This window comes from Dendrobates tinctorius, unplaced genomic scaffold (genome assembly GCF_039654945.1).
Source record: "Dendrobates tinctorius isolate UK_male_01 unplaced genomic scaffold, ASM3965494v1 ptg000120l, whole genome shotgun sequence".
Lineage (NCBI taxonomy): Eukaryota > Metazoa > Chordata > Amphibia > Anura > Dendrobatidae > Dendrobates > Dendrobates tinctorius.
Window position 1 is genome coordinate 28,372,025 of NW_027361788.1, and position 23,839 is coordinate 28,395,863.

Sequence of the window (23,839 nt, forward strand, 5' to 3'; positions counted from 1 at the left end):
TATAGGTAACCATTTAGATTACAGCTTTATTTTTTTTCAACTCCGGCGTAACAAAAAAATAGATACGGTATTAATAATAATAAAAAAAAAAGAAAACCTGGAATCTAATTGGTTGCAATGGGCCAGGCCACTTATTGTTTGAGCATGTTAGGTCTCCAATATTTATGATGCAAAATTAAAAAAATTAAATAAAAAAAATCTAAATAAATTTGGAATGATATTTTTCATTTGGGCACAGAATGGGTTATACCTTCTTGTGACCAGCAGGGGTCACTGTTGCTGTTATTATCTCAGTAGATACGAAGAAGCTTGCTGTACATGAACGACATCACAACAATGTGGGACTCGCTTTATTAAGATATGGAACACGTTTTTGGGGTAAATTATAGTCCATATCAGGGGTGGCAACCTGCGACACTCCACCTGCAGTGAAACTACAACTTCCTGTATAACAGGCATGCTGAGAGTTGTAGTTCCCCAACAGCTGGGAGTGGCGCAGATTGTGCTCCCTGGTCTATACAATAAAAATATATTTTTTAATGAAGGGTTCACTAACTTACTTGTTGGTCTAGTTATGATACATTTTGCCCTCGCACCCTTCCCCCCAAAATAATGGTCTCATTCCTATAGGGAATGCTGGGAGTTGTAGCTCTGCAGCCTCCGGAGGTTGGAGACGACCACTGTACTGTATAGGACCTCGTTCATTCTCATTATACTTTTTCTTTACATTTTATACATATTAACACTTCTCTCATATACATAGACATTGTCGTGTTATGATACAGTCATCTATAAAGGATCTTCCCACCAATACATCGTCAGAAGCCAGTCCTTTAGACACAGTTCTGTCCTCCTTGGAACAATTGCCAGATTATCAGACTTTCCTGATTATCGGACGCTGTATGTACTAATTGAGGAGAGCCGTGTTTGTTGATGTAGCAGAGTTGCTTTTCACATGTTGCGTGGTACGGAGTTCTCCCCCAGCGTAATCGCACCCGTTACATGTGGGTTTTGCTGCAAATTTCATAGGGCGAAATACGCGCTGATTCTGCACCGAGGAATCCAGTGCTGATTGTAAAAAAGCAACAAAAAATACTTTTGTGCCGATTTCACACAAAAAAGGGACATTTGGATAAGATTCAGTTAAAACTCATTCACTTTACTGATACTGTAAGATGTTGTGGATTTTAGGCGAGTAAAATCCGCCCAAATTACGTGTAAACCTAGCTGTAGGGTAAAGGTAGGCTGATGCGGATTTTCCTTGCAGATTTGCATATAGAAAATCCACATTGGAAGACCGAATTCAGATGGCCGTATAACACGATCCGGGTACAGCCTGGGCGCGGGTGTCATGATCCGACCTCTACAGCTCAGTAGGCAGATATGAGGCTGCGGAGTTCAGGGTTCTCAGCCGGCCGGGCACGATATAAGGATGTCTGAATTCGACTAAGCAGAAAAATCAAGTGTGGAAATTAACCTGTGGTGTGGATTTAAAAATCTGCAGAATGTCAATTTTTTTTGTGTGTGGAATCAGCATCGATTTTGTATATTAGTCCGCATCAAATCTGCAACAAAATCCAAAGCAAAATCAGCACAGATTTTGTCTACAGAAAAATCAGCACCAAAACTCAACTTGTGATTTAGCTCTAAGGCTCCGTTCACATGTTGTTTATTTGGTGCAGATTTTGCACACATAAAATCAGCAGCATCTGCAAAACTGGTTCAGTCTTAATTCAATTGGATCTGCAAGCTTTAGGGGGTTTTTGGTGCGGAATCCCCTCGTAAATGGTTTTTGTTGCTGTATTTTTTCTTATCACAATTAGCACGGATTTCAACCTTTGCAATGAAAAGAGTGAAATCTGTGCCAAATCCGCAGCAACATCTGCGCGTGTTACATGCAGATTCTGCTGCAGATTCACTGCACATACGCTGTGAATAATCCGCACTAAATGGGCTGAATGCACATTATGCCATCGGCTGTATATCCCCCCTGTGTGCATGCTCGGTTCAGTCGAGCATGCATGTGTTTTCAATAGGAAGCGGGATGTAAATTGCTATCAGACACCTCTGATGACAAATGTGCAAGATGAAATTCAATATGTTCAATCCTTCTTTTCCCACAATTATCATCCATCAGGTGAGAATCAGGAGGCCCACATACACATAAAATATTCGGTGCTCCGGCCAAAATCTTCAGGTTCAACTGACTTTGATCCAATGGATATGGGGGCATTATTCGTGACAAAATATAAAGATGAGTATCAGGTTCAGTTCCGCTACATCCGGCAGGAGGTTTCACATCTCTTGGAAGTCAGAAGCCACATAGGAGAGGTAGTTTCCCTCTAGAATCTTCTCGATGTCCGTGTGTTTCACCAGCCAACATTTGGACATGTGTGTGTGCGCCGTCGAGTCCTTCAAGGACCTCACCACGAGAGTCGCTGGGGCAGTGTGATTGCCTCTTCTGAGTTTTCCGGAAAAGGTCACGTCATTCCCCGACTTCTTCTCAGTGACTTCTATGTGGGCGTTTTGGAATTGTCCTGAAAAACAACAACATTGTCATTTTCTATTCTCTCCACAAAAAGTGAGGGTGGTCTTTTTCTCTCCACAGTAAGTGGGGGTGGTCTTTTTCTCTCCATAGTAAGTGGGGGGTGTCTTTTTCTCTTCACAGTAAGTGGGGGTGGTCTTTTCTATCCACAGCAAGTGGGGGGGTGTCTTTTTCTCTCTACAGTAAGTGGGAATGGTCTTTTCTATCCACAGTAAGTGGAGGTGGGTCTTTTTCTCTCCACATAAGTGGGGGTGGTCTTTTCTATCCACAGTAAGTTGGGTGGGTGTGTTCTATCCACAGTAGGTGGGGGTAGGTCTTTTCTTTCCACAGTAAGTGGGGGCTGGTGTTTTCTCTCTCCAATAAGTGGGGGTGGGTCTTTTTCTCTCAAAGGTGGAGCTTTTTCTCTCTAGCGTAAGTGGGGGAAAGTTTTTTTTCATTTTACAGGTAGTGGGGGGAGATTAATTTCTCTCTGTGGTTCTTTTTCTCTACATATTAAGTTGGGGTGGGTCTTTTTCTCTCAAAAGAGATGGATTTTTAATTCTGCCTATCATAAGTTTTAATAGGTCTTTTTCTCTATAAAGTAAGTGGTGGTGGGTCTCTTTCTCGTTATAAAAAGGAAGTGGGGCGGGTCTTTTTCTCTCTGAAGGAAGTGGGGTGGGTCTTTTTCTCTCTAAATGAAGTGAAGGCGGGTCTTTTTCCTCTGCTGATGCTTTTTTACCTATCAAACAGGACAAAGTAGGCTTTCAGATCAGGGCAACCTGGGAAGTAAAGCATGGGAATTTCCAGCACCTGTAGTGCTGGCAAAATACTTGTAAAAAGGAAGCACCCGCAAAAAAGGAGTGGATGGCAAGTTACAGCTCATGAGACTTGTGGACAGTTCCTGGAGAAATTAGCCCGGTATGTGCAGCTGGTAGTGTTTAGGGGGTACCTTACGAGACACATGTGATATGGTGTCCGCACTGATTTAGCATTGTCCCATCAGAGCTGCGTGACATAATGTAACGATGTACGCAGTGTCAATGAGGTCAACCCTATCTGCATCCATTAGTTTGTGTTTGTAGAAGGAAACATGGGGCAGATATGAGACAAACAAACATTCTCACCCATGATTTATTCTAGAGGTAAAGCCAAAATCCAGGGAAAATAATATTACTAATGTGACTTTCAAATATATGTAATCTAGCTTGCTCTTACCTAGCAGACCTCCAGAGTTGGAGGACAACCCATCTCCTCTCACAATATAAAAGCCCAGGTGATTCATCTGCAGGTAGGTGGGATGCTGGTAGCGGTGGAACAGGATCAGCAGCTCAACCTCACGACTGATCCACACGCTGATGTTGGAGGACGGAGAGATTTTGATGGTCAGTTTGGGCTTTCTGATCAAAGCTGGTCGGGTTATGGGGAGAACTATCACTTTTTCTCCCTTGAGTATCAAACTGTCCAGAGAGATATTGACTACGTAGTTGATCCGTGGTTGGCTTATGGTGATGGTGATGACATCTAGGTAGGTCCGTAGTCTTTTTTCATGGCCAATTCTCAGAGGAGCCTTCATCAAATGTCCATTTACTGTGATACCTAAAGAAAAGACACAATTGCAGAAGGATATTTGGATTAGAGGTGGAAGTTGCATTCACAATTCTGCAAGCTTCAGAGCTGAAATCTCCAAGAATTCCTTGCTGGTTTAATGCCAGAACAGAACTTGCTCTGGTAGTTAGTAAGGAGGGGTAAACATTATTCTCCTCTCTATAGGGTATCTAGCATTTTCATAAATTTTTTATATGCCAATTGGTGGAGGTCCAGGTCATGGACCACCAACCATCAAGTGTAATAGCGCTACCCAGTGTCCACTGCAACCATAGGCGGACTAAAATGAGGGCAATACGGGCTACCGCACAGGACCCAAGTCTCCGGAGGGGCCCATGGCCCGATTGCGCTCATTATAATGTTAATGGCCGGCCACATATCCCAGCAGAGTAGACACTAGAATGTATGGGTTCATTCCAGGTATGACGTAATTTCTGCCATGTGTTATGGGCATGTTCTGATTTAGCAAGGTCCCTAGTGAAGCATGCCATTGACTTGTGGACCTAGACACCATTGTCTCCAGTAATGCGATATTTGTTTGTGTCCTGCATTGATAAGAAGCTAAAGCTGCAGGTGAGTGAAGTTATTGAAGGAATTGAAGCTCAAGGGAAATAATTTACATATTCCTGGTGCATTTTGGGAAGAATGAAGAGTCGCCATGATTCTGAAGATCTTTAGTTGGAGCAGAATCGAGCTGCTTGGAGGAAATCGTCAAAATCTTTACGGGGATTCCACAGAAATTCCTTTAGTTCAACATGGAGAAGGAGTTGACCCATATGATTTGCTGTAATGTGTGTTATATGTTTACAGACTTGACAGAGGTAAAGACAAACTTTACGTTCCAGAAATGAAAGCTTGTGACTCTGTTAAAGGAAAAGGTACAGTCTTCGGGAGAGAATAGCTACACTGAAGCTCATCAAAGAAGATAAGGATTTCCTTGACAAAGCAGAAGAATCTCTTCAGAATGTTGCAAGAGAAGAACTTTTCAGCATTCCTGCAGAAGCTAATGGCAGAGTAGAAATAACTATTCAGAATAAGAGAAGCACCTTTCAATGTACCTGCAGAAGAAGAGAAATGGAAGCATGTGACCCAAAGAAGCAGGAGGATGAGGAGGCAGTCAGCACCCATAGCACTGAAGAACCGCTACCAGCCTCTCACGCAGGACAAGTATGAAGAAGGACATCAAATGCAAAGACTTTGAAGACCCAGGCTGGAAAGTCAAGGAACTGGGAGCGCAGGTTGTCTTTTCATCCATCCTCCCAGTGGATGGACATGGACTGAAGAGATTAAACAGGATTCTACAGGTGAACAATTGGCTATGTCGATGGTGCCGGGAACAACATTTTGGGTTTATTGACCATGGAGTGAATTATCTGTATGATGGACTCCTTGCTAGAGATCGGTTGCATCTTACGAAAACAGGAAAACACATATTTGCTAGACGCCTTTCTACACTCATTAGGAGAGCTTTAAACTAGAGCAATACGGGATGGGAAATATATGGTCAGAATAAAAGATGCAGCTAATGAATTCTTTTGAGAACCCTGCTATTAGACGTGGAAATAAAGAACAAAAATCAAAAAACGGAATGAAAATAGATGAGCAAGAGAAACCGACTACAAACTAAAATGTGTCTATACAAATGCACAGAGCAAGGGAAACAAACAAGGAGAATTGGAGATGCTAACACAGGAAGAGAGATATGATGTCATAGGCATAATTGAAACTTGGTGGGATGATAAACATGATTGGAATGCAAATCTTGAAGGCTACAACTTATTTATTAGAAACATAATTGATGAAAGGGGAGGAGAGTTGTATTGTATGTTAGGAAAACGTATATCTCCACAGAGATCCAAGCTTCAGAGAATGGTAGCTTTGCAGAAACTGTTTGAGTAAGAATACAAGGAGAGAAGAACAGAAAGGACACTATTGTAGGTGTTTTCTATAGTCCACCTGGTCAGACTGAAGGCATGGATGAACTCTTTTTACATCAAATGTCTCTGTTCTCAAAAACGTATGACATAGTGATCATGGGAGATTTTAATTATCCAGAAATTTGTTGGGAATTTCTCTCAGGCAAAAGTAATGGGTCCAGAAAATTCTTATCTTCTCTTGCTGACAACTTTCTCTTTCAAAAAGTAGAAGAGAGACATGAGGGTCTGCAGTCTTCAACCTAATTCTTATCAACAGGGAGGAAAATTTTTGAGAAAGTAAATGTGGCTGGGAATTTAAGAGTCAGTGATCATGCTTTCCTCAAATTTTGGATTACAAGAGGAGGAAGACCTGCGAAGACTCAGACTTTAAAGTTGGACTTTAGAAAGGCAGATTTTAATGGACTCAGAAAGAGGGTAGGAAAGGTCCAATGTCTTTATGTTCTAAAGGACAGAAATGTCCAAGAAGGATGAGAGATTTTACTAAATAAAATTCTCACTGCACAATCGGTAACAATCCCAAAAAGAATGAATTGGACGCATTTAAAGAGACCAGGATTGATGAACATAGAACTTAATCACCTGTTAAAAAGGAAAAAAGAAATGTTTATTACATGGAAAGAGGGAGGCATATCTAAAGAAAAATGTAAAGCTGTCTGCAGGAAATGCAGGGCAAGCGTTAGAAGAGCTAAAGCCAGTAATGTAGTGAGGATTGCAAGGGAAACCAAAAGCAGTAAAAAAGGCTTTTTAGGGTATGTCAAAAACAAAAGAAAAGTCAAAGATGCTATAGGATTTTTACAGGATGAAAAGGGTGAAGTGATCAAAAATGATGTTGAGAAGGCCAAACTTTTAAAGAGATGGTTAGGAAACACTTAGCTAATTCAAATTAATTTCAATCTCTTGGTCCAGATGAATTACATCCTAGAGTACTGAAAGAGTTAGCAGTGGAAATTGAAGAACCACTAGAAAGAATCTTTGAAAAATTCTGGAGAACAGGGGAAGTCCCAAAAGATTGGAGAAGGGCAACTGTTGTCCCCATCTTCTAAAAAGGAAAGAAGATGGAGCCAGGAAATTACAGGCCAGAGAGCCTTACTTTTATACCAGGAAAGATCTTTGCACACACTATCAAACTGCATGTATGCAAGTACTCGGATAAGAATTCAGTAATTAACTAGAGCCAGCATGGGTCTGTAGCAAACAAGTCATGCCAGACTAATCTAATTTCCTTCTATGATGGAATCACTGACTGGGTGGATCAGGAAAATGCAGTAGATATAGTATATCTTGACTTCAACAAAGCATTTGATAAAGTATCTCATACTATCCTTATTGAACAAATGACCAAGTATGGATTGACAAGGTTACGGTTAAGAGGCTCATAACTGGTTCAGTGATCGTACTGAAAGAGTGGTAATAAATAGTACCACAAGGCTCTGTCCTGGCCCCAGTGTTGTTCAACATTTTTATAAATGATCTAGATAAGGGAACTGAACATAAACTAATCAAATTGGCAGACGATGCAAAGCTAGGAGAGATAGCTAACACTAGAGAAAACAGAGAAAGGATTCAGAAGAATCTAGATACGCTTGAACAATGGGCAATGACTAATACAGTAGAATGGTATTAAACAGGAAGAAATGCAAGATTCTACATCTGGGCAAAAAAAAAAAAAAAAAATTACATCTACAGAATGGGAGGAATAGAACTAAGCAAAAGCACATGTGAAAAAGACTTGCGTGAACTAATAGATCACAGATTGCACATGAGTCAACATTGTGATGCAGCAGCAAAAAAGGCAAACAGAGTTCTAGGATATATTAAGAGAAGCATAGATTCTAGATCACGTGAAGGAATTATCCCTCTCTACACCTCCTTGGTCAGGCCTCATCTGAAATACTGTGTCTAGCTCTGGGCACCACATTTTAAAAAGTCATTGAAAAACTGGAGAAAGTTCAGAGAAGAATTGAAGGAATTCCCTGATGAACCCTTGAACAACCAAAAGAGAGGGGAAATGCATTGGAAGAAGATGCCATTAAGCTAAGTACACAACTGTTCAGGCCATATAGTGTCTATATGCTGTATACACAGTGGGGAAAATAAGTATTTGATACACTGCCAATTTTGCAAGTTTTCCCACCTACAAAGAATGGTAAGGTCTGTAATTTTTATCAAAAGGTACACAATGAGACAGAATCTAAACATAAAATTATAATGTATGATGTTTACATAATTAAATTTAATTTTATTGCATGAAATAAGTATTCGACACAATTGAAAAACAGAATTTAGTATTTGGTACAGAAACCTTTGTTTGCAATTACAGGGATCAGACGTTTCCTGTAGTTCTTGTCCAAGTTTGCACACACTGCAGCAGGGATTTTGACCCACTCCTCCATACAGATCTTCTCCAGATCTTTCAGGCTTTAGGACTGTCGCTGGGCAATATTGAGTTTCGGCTTCCACCACAGATTTTCTATTGGGTTCAGGTCTGGAGACTAGGTCACTCCAGGATCTTGAAATGCTTCTTATGGAGCCACTCCTTAGCTGCCCTGGCTGTGTGTTTTGGGTCATTGTCATGCTGGAAGACCCAGCAATGACCTATCTTCAGTACTCTTACTGAGGGAAGGAGGTTGTTGTCCAGAATCTTTCGATGCATAACCCCCTTCATCCACCCTTCAATACGGCAGTCATCCTGTCCCCTTTGCAGGAAAGCACCCCTAAAGTATGATGTTTCCCCCACCATGCTTCATGGTTAGGACGGTGTTCTTGGGGTTGTACACATCCTTCTACCTCCAAACAAAGCGAGTGGAATTGATACCAAAAAGTTCTATTTTGGTCTCATCTGACCACATGACCCTATCCCATCACCCAAATGGTCATTGGCGAACTTCAAACGGGCCTGGACATGTGCTGGCGTGACCAGGGGGACCTATTGTGCTCTGCAGGATTTTAATCCATGACAGCATACTGTGTTACTAAGAGTAATGTTTGAGTCTAGACGGAACAACGTCCGCATTGTTGGCATGCCTGAACGTTATGAAGGCAAAAATCCTACTGTTTTTATCGAAGCCTGGATTAAGGAGAAAATAGGAACTGATAATCTAACTCATTTATATGCTGTGGATATGCTCACAGGGTTCCTACCCGCCCTCCTCCTCCTGGTTACCAACCGAGGCCTATCTTGGCTAATATTCTCCACTATAGGGACAGGGATAATATCCTTAGATACTCAAGGGAACATCCTGACCTTTCTATTGATGGCTCCAGAGTTTCTTTTTACCCAGACTTCTCGCCAGAAGTCCAAAAAATGAGAGCTAAATTTATGGACATCAAAAAACGTCTAAGGGCCATAGATATCCGATATTCTATGATATTCCCGGCCAAGCTGCGGGTCGAGGCCCGGAACAAAATTCACTTTTTTCTGGATGCTAAAGATGCTATGGACTGGCTGGATCTGAATGAACAGCAGCTAAGGAAGGATGAGGAAGACCGGGAATGCGGCTGATGATGTATTTGCTACTTTGGACACTTCTGCGCTGTCTGGTGTCTTGACTTTCGGTTCTGTTGCAGGAAACTGCTCGACATGTTGTCGTTTTGCTATAGATGGTTGCCATGTGCTGTGGGGACTCATCCTGTTATGTGTGGGCAGCAGTTAGGAAGTGAAACGCCCGTTGACAAAAAAAAAATAAAAAAAAAGAGTAATGTTTGAGACTGAGACTGTGGCCCCAGCTCTCTTCAGGTAATTGACCAGGTCTTCCTATGTAGTTCTGAGCTGATTCTTGACCTTTCTCAGAATTATCCTTACCCAACGAGGCGAGATCCGGCATGGAGCCTCAAACCAATGAAGATTGACAGCCATGTTGTGTTTCTTCCATTTTCTGATAATTGTGCCAACAGTTTTTGCCTTCTCACCAAGCTGCTTGCCTATTGTCCTGGCCTATGGTCCATTTGTCTGCCCTTATTGACACACTGAGGTCAACACTGACACATGGCAAGGTTTTTAATATTAGACAGCGTAGGACCATCCCGATCAGAGTCACCATGCCGAGGTGGGAGGGCTTATATGCTATTTTTGATCAAAAAAAAGTATTACTCTGTGTTATTTAAATGTACTTTTGCTTTTAATTGTTTAGTTACAGCAGGGTTTTCACTCATTTTGTTTTTTTGTGGGTATTATATGCCTATTGTCCTGTAGCCCATCTCAGACTTGTGCAGGTCTACAATTTTGTCTCTGGTGTCCTTAGACAGCTTTTTGATCTTGGCCATGGTGAAGAGGTTGGAGTGTGATTGAGTTTGTAGACAGGTGTCTTTTATACAAGTAACAAGTTCAGACAGGTGCAATTAATCCAGGTAATGAGTGCAGAGTAGGAGGGCTTCTTACAGAAAAACTAACAGGTCTGTGAGAGACAGAATTCTTGCCAGTTGGTCCATGATGAAATACTTATTTCATGCACTAAAATGCAAATGAATTAAGTGAAAATCATACAGTGTGATTTTCTTTCTTTTTTTTTTTCATTATTTTTAGATCCTGTCTCTCACAGGTGAAACGTACCTACGATCAAAATTACAGACCTCTCCATTCTTTGTAGGTGGGAAAACTTGCAAAATCTGCAGTGTATCAAATACTTATTTTACACACTGTGTGTGTGTGTATAATATATATATATATACACATATATACACACACACACACTTATGTACACAGTTGATGTCCATAGAAACGTGATTTTTTTTATGGCCAGATTGTTGAAAAATATGGACAGTGGAGGTTGGCCCCAAGGTGTAACGGTATGGCGACTGCCCCGTGTAGCTCGACCACTACTCTGACTGACCAGGCATCCTCTATAGGGGATCAGATAATATGTAATGGACATATATAAATATATACAACATAGTGTGCTGAGGGGTGTACAGTTGTGGCCAAAAGTATTGACACCCCTGCAATTCTGTCAGATAATACTCAGTTTCTTCCTGAAAATGATTGCAAACACAAATTCTTTGGTATTATTAGCTTCATTTAATTCGTCTTAAATGAAAAAACACAAAAAGAATTGTCCTAAAGCCAAATTGGATATAATTCCACACCAAACATAAAAAAGAGGGTGGACAAAAGTATTGGCACTGTTCGAAAAATCATGTGATGCTTCTCTAATTTGTGTAATTAACAGCACCTGTAACTTACCTGTGGCACCTAAGAGGTGTTGGCAATAACTAAATCACACTTGCAGCCAGTTGACATGGATTAAAGTTGACTCAACCTCTGTCCTGTGTCCTTGTGTGTACCACATTGAGCATGGAGAAAAGAAAGAAGACCAAAGAACTGTCTGAGGACTTGAGAAACCAAATTGTGAGGAAGCATGAGCAGGGCCGGTCTTAGGCAAAGTGGGACCCTAGGCAAAGTTTAAAATGGGGCCCCAAATGCTAACATACTGCACATCACACAGAAGCATTTCGATTGTATTTACATGCACTGAGTTCGGGCCGCTAAATGATCGTCAAAATTGAAGTTGTTCAATGCTTGTTTCCCGGCCTCTTTCCACCATCTGAGAAAGAATGATGGGAACAGAACGATCACTAAGGGTGTGTGCACACGTTGCGGTTTTTGCTGCGGTTACGCCGCAGTTTCCATGCAGTTTCCAGTACAATGTAAACCTATGGAAAACCAAATCCGCCGTGCACATGCTGCGGAAAATTCCGCGCCGATTTGCTGCGGTTTATTTTCCGCAGCATGTTAGGTCTTTTTTGCGGGACCGCAGCTGCAGTGTATGTTCCGGGACATACAAATCAATCTCTCTCTCTCTCATTCACACTGCCAAACCGCACTAGAACCTGCATCAAATCCGCTGTACACATGCTAGGAATCCGCAGAAAAAATGCACGTGTTTTACCCTGCAGTTTCTGCCAAGAGATATGGATTCTCTGCAGAAAAAGCCGCAGACTAATCCGCAACGTGTGCACACACCCTAAGGGTGGTTTCACATTAGCGTTTCAGGCCGCAGCATCGGCCTGCACACGGCCGCCGCTAAGCCCCGCCACCTGCCGCGCCTCCTCCGGTAGCTCCGCCTACGGGCGCATGACGCTGCATGCGTCCCCTATCTTTAGCACTGGGGACGCAGGCCGTGCGCAGATATGCGTTTGGCAGCGCATGCGTCCTTTTGACGGTGCGCCGACCAGCGCCAAACGCAACCTGTTGCAATTTGGTGCGCTCGGCGCACCGTCAAAAGGACGCATGCACCGCCAAACACATACCTGCGCACAGCCTGCGTCCCCAGTGCTAAAGATAGGGGATGCAGGACGCATGCAGCGTCATGCGCACATAGGCGGAGCTACCAGAGGAGGCGCGGCAGGTGGCGGGGCTTAGCGGCGGCCGTGTGCGTCACCAGTGCTAAAGCGTCATGCGCCCGTAGGCGGAGCTACCGAAGGAGGTGCGGCAGAGAGCGGGGGGCTTAGCGGCCTGCAACGTTAATGTGAAACCACCCTAACAGATCACCATACAGTATCATGTTATCAGCAGGACATCTACAGTTTACACCCCATAGTCCTCCATATAATATAATCTGCCCCAAAGTCCTCCATATAGTATAATACACTCCTTATAGCTCTCCATATATTAAAATACACTGCTCAGTCCTCCATATAGTATACTACACTCCTCATAGCCCTCTATATATTAAAATACACTGCTCAGTCCTCCGTATAATACACTCCATATAGTATAATGCACCGCCATAGTCACCCATGTAGTACAAATCACTTCCCATAGCATAATGCACCCCATAGTTCTTCATATAATGTATTCCCCATAGTCCTCGATACAGCATAATGCAGCCCACATATAGTATAATGCAGCCACCCCACAGAGTATAATGCAGCCCCGCCATACAATATAATGTAACCCCCATAGAATATAATGCAGCCACTCCACAGAATATAATGTAACTCCCCATAGTATATAATGCAGTCCCACCCCCCATATAGTATAATGCAGCCCCTCCATAGAATATATGGCAACCCCCTCATGGGATATAATGAAGCCCCTTATATAGTATAATGTAGCCCCTCCATAGAATACAATGTAGCCCTCCTCATATAATAACTATAATACAGCGTCCCCCATAGAATATAATACAGCCCACCTCCCCATAGAATATAATGTAGCCCTTCATATTATTTAACACAGCCTCCCCCTATAGAATATAGTGTAAAATGTACCCTACATGGTATATAACACACCGCATAGTATACAGCCCAGCCCACCATGGTATACAGGCTGTATACCATGCTGGGCTGTATAATACAGCCCAGCATTGTATAATATAGCCCGCCCAGCATGGTATAATACAGCCCAGCATGGTATAATACAGCCCAGCATGGTATATAGCACCCCAGAATGGAATAATACAGCCCAGTATAGTATAATACAGCCCAGCATGGTATATATCCCCCCAGCATGGTATAATACAGCCCAGCATGATATATAGCACCCCAGAATGGAATAATGCAGCCCAGTATGGTATAATACAGCCCAGCATGGTACTGTATATAGCCCCCCCCAGAATGGTGTAATACAGGCCAGCATGGTATATAGCCCCCCCCAGAATGGTATAATACAGCCCAGCGTGGTATATAGCCCCCAGAATGGTATAATACAGCCCAGCATGGTATATAGCCCCCAGCACGGTATAATACAGCCCAGCATTGTATATAGCCCCCCCCAGCCTGGTATAATACAGCCCAGCATGGTATATAGCCCCCCCAGCATGGTATAATACAGCCCAGCATGGTATATAGCCCCCCCAGCATGGTATAATACAGCCCAGCATGGTATATAGCCCCCCCAGCATGGTATAATACAGCCCAGCATGGTATATAGCCCCCCAGCATGGTATAATACAGCCCAGCATGGTATATGGCCCTCCCAGCATGGTATATAGCCCCCCAGCATGGTATATAGCCCCCCCAGCATGGTATAATACAGCCGAGCATGGTATACATATAGTCCCCCCAGCATGTTATAATACAGCCCAGCATGGTATATGGCCCTCCCAGCATGGTATATAGCCCCCCCCCAGCATGGTATATAGTCCCCCCAAAGTGGCCCTACAGTCTAGTACTTGCACTGATTTAAAAAAAAACAAACAACACTCCTCACTTTCTCCTCATGCCCGCGCTGCTGGCTGCTCCTGTCTCCTCCTGCACACAGTGAGAGCGCGATGACGTCATTGCGCCCCCGCTGTGTCAGAGGCAGAGCGGGGAATGATGGGAGAGGGAGTGTCAGCTGACGCTCTCTCCCCCATCACTGCCTCCTTCAGTGCGGCGGCGGGAGTCGGCGCTGGGGGCAGGCGGGCCCTCCTGCCTCACAGGGGCCCCATAGTGGCTGTGTGATGTGCCGCTGGCTGGGGGCCCCTGGAGGAGCGGGGGCCCTAGGCAGCTGCCTGGTCTGCCTGCCCATAACGCCGGCCCTGAGCATGAGCAATCTCAAGGCTACAAGTCCATCTCCAAAGACGTGAATGTTCCTGTGTCTACCGTGCGCAGTGTCATCAAGAAGTTTAAAGCCCATGGCACTGTGGCTAACCTCCCTATTGTGGACGGAATAGAAAAATTGACAAGAGATTTCAACGCAAGATTGTGCGGATGTTGGATAAAGAACCTCGACTAACATCCAAACAAGTTCAAGCTGCCCTGCAGTCCGAGGGTACAACAGTGTCAACCCGTATTATCCGTCGGCATCTGAATAAAAAGGGACTGTATGGTAGGAGACCCAGGAAGACCCCACTTCTTACCCCGAGACATAAAAAAGCCAGGCTGGAGTTTGCCAAAACTTACCTGAAAAAGCCTAAAACGTTTTGGAAGAATGTTCTCTGGTCAGATGAGACAAAAGTAGAGCTTTTTGGGCAATGGCATCAACATAGAGTTTACAGGAGAAAAAAAAAGAGGCATTCAAAGAAAAGAACACGGTCCCTAGAGTCAAACATGGTGGAGGTTCCCTGATGTTTTGGGGTTGCTTTGCTGCCTCTGGCACTGGACTGCTTGACCGTGTGCATGGCATTATGAAGTCTGAAGACTACCAACAAATTTTGCAGCATAATGTAGGGCCCAGTGTGAGAAAGCTGGGTCTCCCTCAGAGGTCATGGGTCTTCCAGCAGGACAATGACCCAAAACACACTTCAAAAAGCACTAGAAAATGGTTTGAAAGCACTGGAGACTTCTAAGGTGGCCAGCAATGAGTCCAGACCTGAATCCCATAGAACACCTGTGGAGAGATCTAAAAATGGCAGTTTGGAGAAGGCACCCTTCTAATATCAGGGACCTGGAGCAGTTTGCCAAAGAAGAATGGTCTAAAATTCCAGCAGAGCATTGTAAGAAACTCATTGATAGTTACCGGAAGAGGTTGGTCGCAGTTATTTTGGCTAAAGGTTGTGCAATCAAGTATTAGGCTGAGGGTGCCAATACTTTTGTCTGGCCCATTTTTGGAGTTTTGTGTGAAATGATCAATGTTTTGCTTTTTGCTTCATTCTCTTTTGTGTTTTTTTCATTTAAGACAAATTAAATGAAGATAATAATACCAAAGAATTTGTGTTTGCAATCATTTTCAGGAAGAAACGGAGTATTATCTGACAGAATTGCAGGGGTGTCAATACTTTTGGCCACAACTGAATATATATATATGCACACTAGATATACTAGTGGGCTGAGGAATATATATATATACACACACACTATAGATACTAGTGGGCTGGAGGGTATATATATATATATATATATATATATATATATATATATATATATACTCCTCAGCCCACTAGTATCTATAGTGTGCATACAGTATATATATATATATATATATATATATATTGTGAGGTAGCGCTGTCATGTAAGTAAGGGGTTCTCGCTTGCAGCGATCGAGAAACACATCCGGCACAGGATTTTCCAACAAATCATAGTCTATGAGGTTTATTCATCCTTCATAAACCTCCAGCAGCAATATACACAGCATTACAGGAGAGCGTCCATTATACAGGCTATTTAGCCCCAGGGTTATCTCACCCACGTCAGGGTTCCCATATGGCTGTTTCTCCAGGCCGCAGAAGTCCACTCACTCCTCAGGGACTCTCAGATACTGGCCGCCATTACACACACAGCCGCACCACAGGCTGCTGTTAGTGAGGAGATCCTTCTCCTCACGGGACCTTCCAAAAACTGGACCAATCAGGTCCCAGCATTCACTCCATGTGACCTAACCTGGCCACATTATATGGTCCATAGCCACGCCCACCGGGTCACATGACTATGACCTCACCGCAGGTCCTTCACACAGACATATATACTTTACAATAGCATTCATAAACATACATATATCTATCTCAAGGTCACCCACCTTTAGATACATAATGGCTCTTCAACCACTCACACTCTTGGGACATCCACACAGCGCCCCCTCGTGGACACAGTGGTCATTACACCACATACCTCCCCCCTATGTTCAAACTTGTGGGGTTGAACACACAACATCACACCAGGGTCTCGAGACCGGGCACGTATTGCACCTTGCCCCACAGGACGAGAGAACTGTCTCCATTTGTCATACGGCCTCATCTCTACATTAGGCCTCCCCCGCCCCCAGCGGTCATAATACCGGTCATTGTCTTTGACCCTCCAGTCACGGTCTGTCTGCATCATCAGACACTGTTTAGTCACCACACTGTTACAGTGCCCCTTGTCACCTGATCTTTCTCTCATTGACCGTCTCTCTCGGTTGGTGCGGTCATAAGTCTTAGTCGATCCTGCTGTCTGGCACGAGTCTGACTCAGTCAACGTCTCACAGGAACTACAGCCCTTCAACCTCGTACGGTCTGTCGAATTGCCACTCGCTGACATTCTTCGGCCATCTGCCATGTCACTTCTTGGCGGTACCCCTGGGGTCCTTACATCTTGGTATGAAGGCGGCCGCCACCTGGTATTCCGCACTTCTTTATTAATCCGCTGGCGGTCCAGCTTCAACTGTTCAATCTCTTGCAGGTACCCCACTCTATACTCCAAGAGCAATTGAAAGTTCCTCAGGCTTTCCATGGAGCCAACCACCATCATGGGAATCCTTCCCACTTCACCAGACACCTGGTCTTCGTCATCAGGAGGGAGCCTCACCCTCACCACACCGGAGACATTCACAAGGTCCTGCATCACCTTCCCGGACCTTCCAATGATTCTCCCAATCAGAGCTTTGGGTACCGGAACCACATCTTTCCTCAAACCCAACCGATCCATAGCCTCTCTTGCTATCTCTAGGCGTCGAGCAGCCTTCATATTACTCCGCCTAACCAATTGTTTGACACGTAGACACTGCAAATGCATCTCTTTCAGGACAGCTACTCGGTTTGAAGTGTTTTCCCTAGCTGATACTATCACCAACTGCCGAGTCTCAGGTGCCCAGTGCACCTTACACGCTTTGACCGCCTCTTTGAAAGCCTCATGCACACCTTCCTCAGCACAGGCTTCTTGCATGTCTTCTGGTACATCAATTACAACCTTGAAGGTCATGGACTTGCTCTCATCCTGGACAGATGGCTCTGGGTTCCCCACGGACACTTCCCTCAAGGTATCTGCCAAGACTGGGTGACTGTCTTGTGCAGCTCTTGGCTCACCATCTTCCTGAGATTTACAGTCTTCAGGACCCTTTTCCAAGATGGGCTTTGGCAGTTCTGCCTTGCTATCAGTCGGGCAAGGCCGCTGTACGTCTTCGCCCCTCCACTTCTCCTGCAGAAGACCTTTTACTACTCCACTGAGTTCTTGCAGAACTTTATCTTTCTCCTCTGCCAGGTAGCGACTCTCATCCTCTCTCCTGAGAATCTCCTGTTGATGCTTCTCTTGGGCCTCTCTGAGCACCTCCATATCTTCCAACAGGGTCTTGTTCATGGTTTTACACGCTGACAGGTGACCTCTGAGCTCAGAGACTTCCTTCTCCAGCTCATCCACTCTGTGCTCAGCTGCTTGCCTTAGGACTCTTTCCCGTTCGACATGTTCTGTTACAGTCTCCTTTATCAGCTGTATCTCACGATCCTGCTCTCTTTTGTGCATCACGTGTCTCACTACTACCTCTTTAATTATATCGTTAAAGGGTACCACTGGGTCAGTCACCCCAGTCGAGTGAACCCTCCAGTTACCATCCAGCACCAATGTGTCTAGTCCAGTCGTCTCATCTCCCAGCCCACCATCTGTCTTATCACGAGACGTCAGGTCCGTCAGTTGGGCAGATGTACTTCTTCCTCTGGTCAGTTCTACCTCTGACCTGTCCATGTCAGGAGCCGTCACTGTCTCAGTGTCCGCTTGCCCCACAGTCGAAGCATCTCCATCGTCAGACCAAACGTCATCAAACAAAAGAAAGTCCCGGCCCCTCTCCCAGGCATAGACTAAGTCCCGTGGTATTCCTCTACCTTGGCACTCACCACCTTTGGTCCCCTCAAACACTACTCTGTCTACTGCGTAGTTCACCGTGACCCCGTGTTTACAGCGAACCCTGACGTTTTTCTCGGTCAGAGAGAAAACGAGAGGAGTTCCTGTCAGAGTCACCTGACTCTCTGATTCCAGCCGACCAAAGGCTCCTTCCCGATGCAGCATCACTGTACACATCTGTGGCCCATCATTACTCCCCGGAAAGGATATTCCACATTCTGAAAAAGACCTGCACATACACTGCGGTACTCCAGACATACCTACTGAGACACCCAGTGCTGTCACTTCTTCACACTTGGCCCCTTTCTGGACCACCACCCCGCTTTGGGTTGCCACCCCAATTTTGGTCACCGCCCCCTTTTGGAACTCCACCCCTTTTTGGGTTACCACTCCAATTTGGGTCACCGCCCCCTTTTGGGTCACCGCCCCCTTTTGGGATTTCCCCATGTCCGTCCTGCAGAACCTCTTAGGCCACAGTTCACACAGTACAGTTTGTCTTTTAACGATACCACACAAGTCTTTGCTGGCACCACCACAGCTCCTGCTGTCACTGATCACCGGCACCTCCGGCTGCTGTTCACACACACACACAGCGGCTGGTGTCACTGCAGCCCCTGCTGCGCCATCTTTGTGGACCCGCCGATCCACCGGAAGCCGCTTGTCACCTTCGTAACCCCGCCGGGTTACTGGAAGCCGCTTGTCACCCTCAAAGATAAAAAAGCCACAAAAGTGCACCCATAGGGCCTTACCAGTGCAGGTATAATGGGTTATGCAGCAATAATACAGGGTACTCACCCTTAATAGTTGTGTAAAGCCACAACTACTGTATCCGCTTAGTCACATGCCATAAAGCTGCAGCAGGATGGTGTAGACAGACAGCGTCTGCTACCAATGCTCCCAGGGCAGATCCCTTAAAGAAAACACCAGGTCCCTGTGCTGCGAGACCTTCGTGACCCCACTGAGCCACAGCAAGCACTTTCAGGTTTTTGCAGAGAAAACGAGGAAAAGGAAAAAAAAAAAAAACACATGCACAGTCTCTCACGTGTCCTGTTCGTGTGCCACTCAGGACGTACCGTCTCCGCCTGAGACCGTCCACCACACAGGGCGCACCGGGTGCTATTTAGGGAGCAGCCCTCCTCCCAGGGTCTCCCAACACACCGGCCTCACCAGGTCCAGGGGCTCAGCGGGTGCTCTTCAGGACATCCGTCTCCACCTGAGACTGCCCAACACACGCCTCACCAGGTCCAAGGTCATAGCACGTGCTTCAGGGCTCTTCCCAACACTGACCCTCCAGGACCTTGCTCACTGAACCCTCCAGGAACACAGTCTTTACCACTGACCCAGGTCAGTAAAACACTTTTTTTTTTTTTTTTTTCCTCCTTCTTTCCCGACCGGCACCTGCTGGCCGCGCCGGTTCTCGGACCTCTCTACCGCAGAGGTATCCTATAAGTCTTTGCCACTGACTCCTGTCAGCACATCACATGGCTTTAAGACCGTCAGCCCTCCTGGCTCAGCGTTGCCCCCAGCAACCGAATCTGCAGTCCTTTTCCGTTGCCCCTAGCAACAAGGCTACAATATTGCCCTTTGCTTTCTCCACCATATGTGAGGTAGCGCTGTCATGTAAGTAAGGGGTTCTCGCTTGCAGCGATCGAAAAACACATCCGGCACAGGATTTTCCAACAAATCATAGTCTATGAGGTTTATTCATCCTTCATAAACCTCCAGCAGCAATATACACAGCATTACAGGAGAGCGTCCATTATACAGGCTATTTAGCCCCAGGGTTATCTCACCCACGTCAGGGTTCCCATATGGCTGTTTCTCCAGGCCGCAGAAGTCCACTCACTCCTCAGGGACTCTCAGATACTGGCCGCCATTACACACACAGCCGCACCACAGGCTGCTGTTAGTGAGGAGATCCTTCTCCTCACGGGACCTTCCAAAAACTGGACCAATCAGGTCCCAGCATTCACTCCATGTGACCTAACCTGGCCACATTATATGGTCCATAGCCACGCCCACCGGGTCACATGACTATGACCTCACCACAGGTCCTTCACACAGACATATATACTTTACAATAGCATTCATAAACATACATATATCTATCTCAAGGTCACCCACCTTTAGATACATAATGGCTCTTCAACCACTCACACTCTTGGGACATCCACACAGCGCCCCCTCGTGGACACAGTGGTCATTACACCACAATATATATATACACCCCTCAGCCCACTATGTTGCACATATTACACAGGTCAACGAAAAAAATTTTTTTTTCTGGTGTCCAAAATATTTTAATGAATTTGGGGTATTTTTGGGGTGCTGATTCTGAATATGTCATCAGTTTTGCCAGATTGGCTCAAGTTTTTGAGATTTTTGGTATCTTATTTATAGCACTTGTTGGTAAATGCGACGCATCATCTCATTAATTTCTTTGGATTAGTACTTGAACTGAGCAGTTCTCAATATAGTTTTGTGTTAATTAGTGTTCTAAAAGTTTGTTCATAGCTTGATTTTTGCACTAACTTTATGTTGTTGTCTGTTTTCCAGTGAAAAGCATGAACTCATCATGAAGAAGTTGTCTTAACGATCCAGACTCATTCTGTTACATTTGTGGTGAATATACACTGCCAAAACATAGAAGAAACATAACACACTTCGTAAAAAAAGTGTATTTTGCCTATTTTGGGGTTATGCTTGGGGACCAAGACAAGTTTTGGGCACCACACATAGTGTGCAAAGCATGTATCGAATTATTACGAAAATGGAGCAAAGGACAAAGAAAAAGCTTCAAATTTGGTGTTCCAATGGTGTGGAGAGAGCCAAAAAATCATCATGATGACTGTTATTTCTGTGCAGTGCAAGTGCAAGGATTCAATAAGCATAAGAAACGAAAATGGGAGTAACATGGAATCTGCAAGAAGGCCTGTCCCTCATTGTGAAGATGTGCCTGTACCTGTGTTTACCATAAATAACAGTCATCATGATGATTTTTTGGCTCTCTCCACACCATTGGAACACCAAATTTGAAGCTTTTTCTTTGTCCTTTGCTCCATTTTCGTAATAATTCGATACATGCTTTGCACACTATGTGTGGTGCCCAAAACTTGTCTTGGTCCCCAAGCATAACCCCAAAATAGGCAAAATACACTTTTTTTACGAAGTCTGTTATGTTTCTTCTATGTTTTGGCAGTGTGTATTCACCACAAATGTAACAGAATGAGTCTGGATCGTTAAGACAACTTCTTCTTGATGAGTTCATGCTTTTCACTGGAAAACAGACAACAACATAAAGTTAGTGCAAAAATCAAGCTATGAACAAACTTTTAGAACACTAATTAACACAAAACTATATTGAGAACTGCTCAGTTCAAGTACTAATCCAAAGAAATTAATGAGATGATGCGTCGCATTTACCAACAAGTGCTATAAATAAGATACCAAAAATCTCAAAAACTTGAGCCAATCTGGCAAAACTGATGACATATTCAGAATCAGCACCCCAAAAATACCCTAAATTCGATGAAATATCTTTGGCACCAAAAATGCTGTTGACCAGTGTTATCTGATCCCCTATAGAGGATGCCTGGTCAGTCAGAGTAGTGGTCGAGCTACACGGAGCAGTCGCCATACCGTTACACCTTAGGGCCAAACTCCACTGTCAGGAAGGGAAGTGTGGAAGGCAAAACTAGTCCCTGTCTCCCTTCATTTCAACTTTTTTTTATATCAATGTTTTTCGTTGTAGTGTGTGTGCATGTATGTCTTTATGTACTGGGTTTTTAAACTAACTAAATAAAGAGAGAATTGTGTAAGTTTTTTTTTTGTTATGGTTTACATGTATAAGGGCCCCCCATAGGTTGATTACTTTGGTTGTTGATTGAGGGGACTATGTGCGGCTCATATTGTATATAGGGGGATGTCGGCTTACTTTATTCTGCTCAATATTAAGTCATACATTTAACAAAAAAAATTATAATTAATATGTTGATATTAATATTGAGTCAAATTGATTTCAGCCTATTGGTTCGACCATCACAATAGTCACGGTCTGTCATGTGGCCCCTTGGGTAAATTAATCTCCCACCCCTGCTCTATTATGTATAGCGCTATGTTATTTATAGTGCTGTACATAAGGGAAAAATGTGTGCAGCGGGCTACATGCACGGCTATCTCTGTCATTTTCTACCAGAGTACCTGTGTGTTACTCACATGATTTATCAAAGGGGATACATTAGGTACCTGGGGGGCCCATGTCTTCTAAACTGCCCGGGGCCCCGGCTACTCTTAAAGGGAATCTGTCACCCCTTTTTTGCGATATCATATAATGATATCATTCAATTGTGTGTCACATAAGGATTCTCTTAGTACTTTTGCTTCCCCCTGACCCCGCATCTTTCATGCATAAATACCTTTTTTATATCGGTTCAGATGTATGTAAACTGCCGCAGCCCGGTCCGCTGGGCGGGGCTTATTCACCTGCTCCCCCCCCTCTCTGTCTTGCTCTACGCATTTCTTCTTGTGTAGAGCAAGACAGGGAGGGGGGGGGAGCAGGTGAATAAGCCCCGCCCATCGGACCGGACAGCGGCAGTTTACATACATCTGAACCGATATAAAAAAGGTATTTATGCATGAAAGGTGCGGGGTCAGGGGGAAGCAAAAGTACTAAGAGAATCCTTATGTGACACACAATTGAATGATATCATTATATGATATCTCAAAAAAGGGGTGACAGATTCCCTTTAATCTGCCCTTGACTGCAACCACCAAGTGTCTGTGCCTTCTATGAGAATTACCATCAAGAGTTCTTGTATCACCAATGTGTGAAGAAAGTGAAGTCTTCCATTTAATAAATTAGGACTGAGATTGTTTAAGGAGGACCCCCGAATGCAGGAAAACAAAGCGGCCCCTTCATTTATTATGTAGTAGGAGAGGGTGTGAGCAGTTTGTAACAAGTTCTGATCTTTTTTGGTTCCTCACCTTTTTCCAGGTGTCAGGGGCACAATTTGGCTTCATTAAACTTTGTGAATTCTGGGGGAATCTGATCCAGCCACAGAGGGAACAGTGGACTGCATCTAAAGTAGGTAAAGGTATGATAACGATACCTGTGACCGGATCAGAGAGGAGCTTCAGAATGTCCCCCGGTCGGCCATCGAGAGTGAAGCACAACTTCTCCCGGATTGGAAGCAAGTTTACCACAAAGTGAGGATCGCCATCAACTGCGACAAAAGAGTCATAGTAAGGTCATGAAGGCCATGAATATATGTTATTATTTCTCAACTTTTTTTGTAAGTTTTAAAATGTAATACATAATTAGAATTAG

The 23,839-nt window shown here is 44.3% G+C and overlaps 1 protein-coding gene across 1 annotated transcript in view; it reads right to left on the minus strand.

Annotated features, from left to right (window-relative positions):
- Nucleotides 1-23,839, minus strand: part of ITIH6 (inter-alpha-trypsin inhibitor heavy chain family member 6) — a 60,578-nt gene continuing 36,739 nt past the window's right edge. Inside the window, exons 12-14 of the mRNA XM_073540979.1 lie at nucleotides 23,622-23,735; nucleotides 3,740-4,120; nucleotides 1-2,537 (exon numbers count right to left, since the gene is read on the minus strand). Of these exons, the coding sequence (XP_073397080.1) occupies nucleotides 2,296-2,537; nucleotides 3,740-4,120; nucleotides 23,622-23,735 (737 nt within the window). The 3' untranslated portion in view covers nucleotides 1-2,295. The remainder of the gene's footprint in view (nucleotides 2,538-3,739; nucleotides 4,121-23,621; nucleotides 23,736-23,839) is intronic.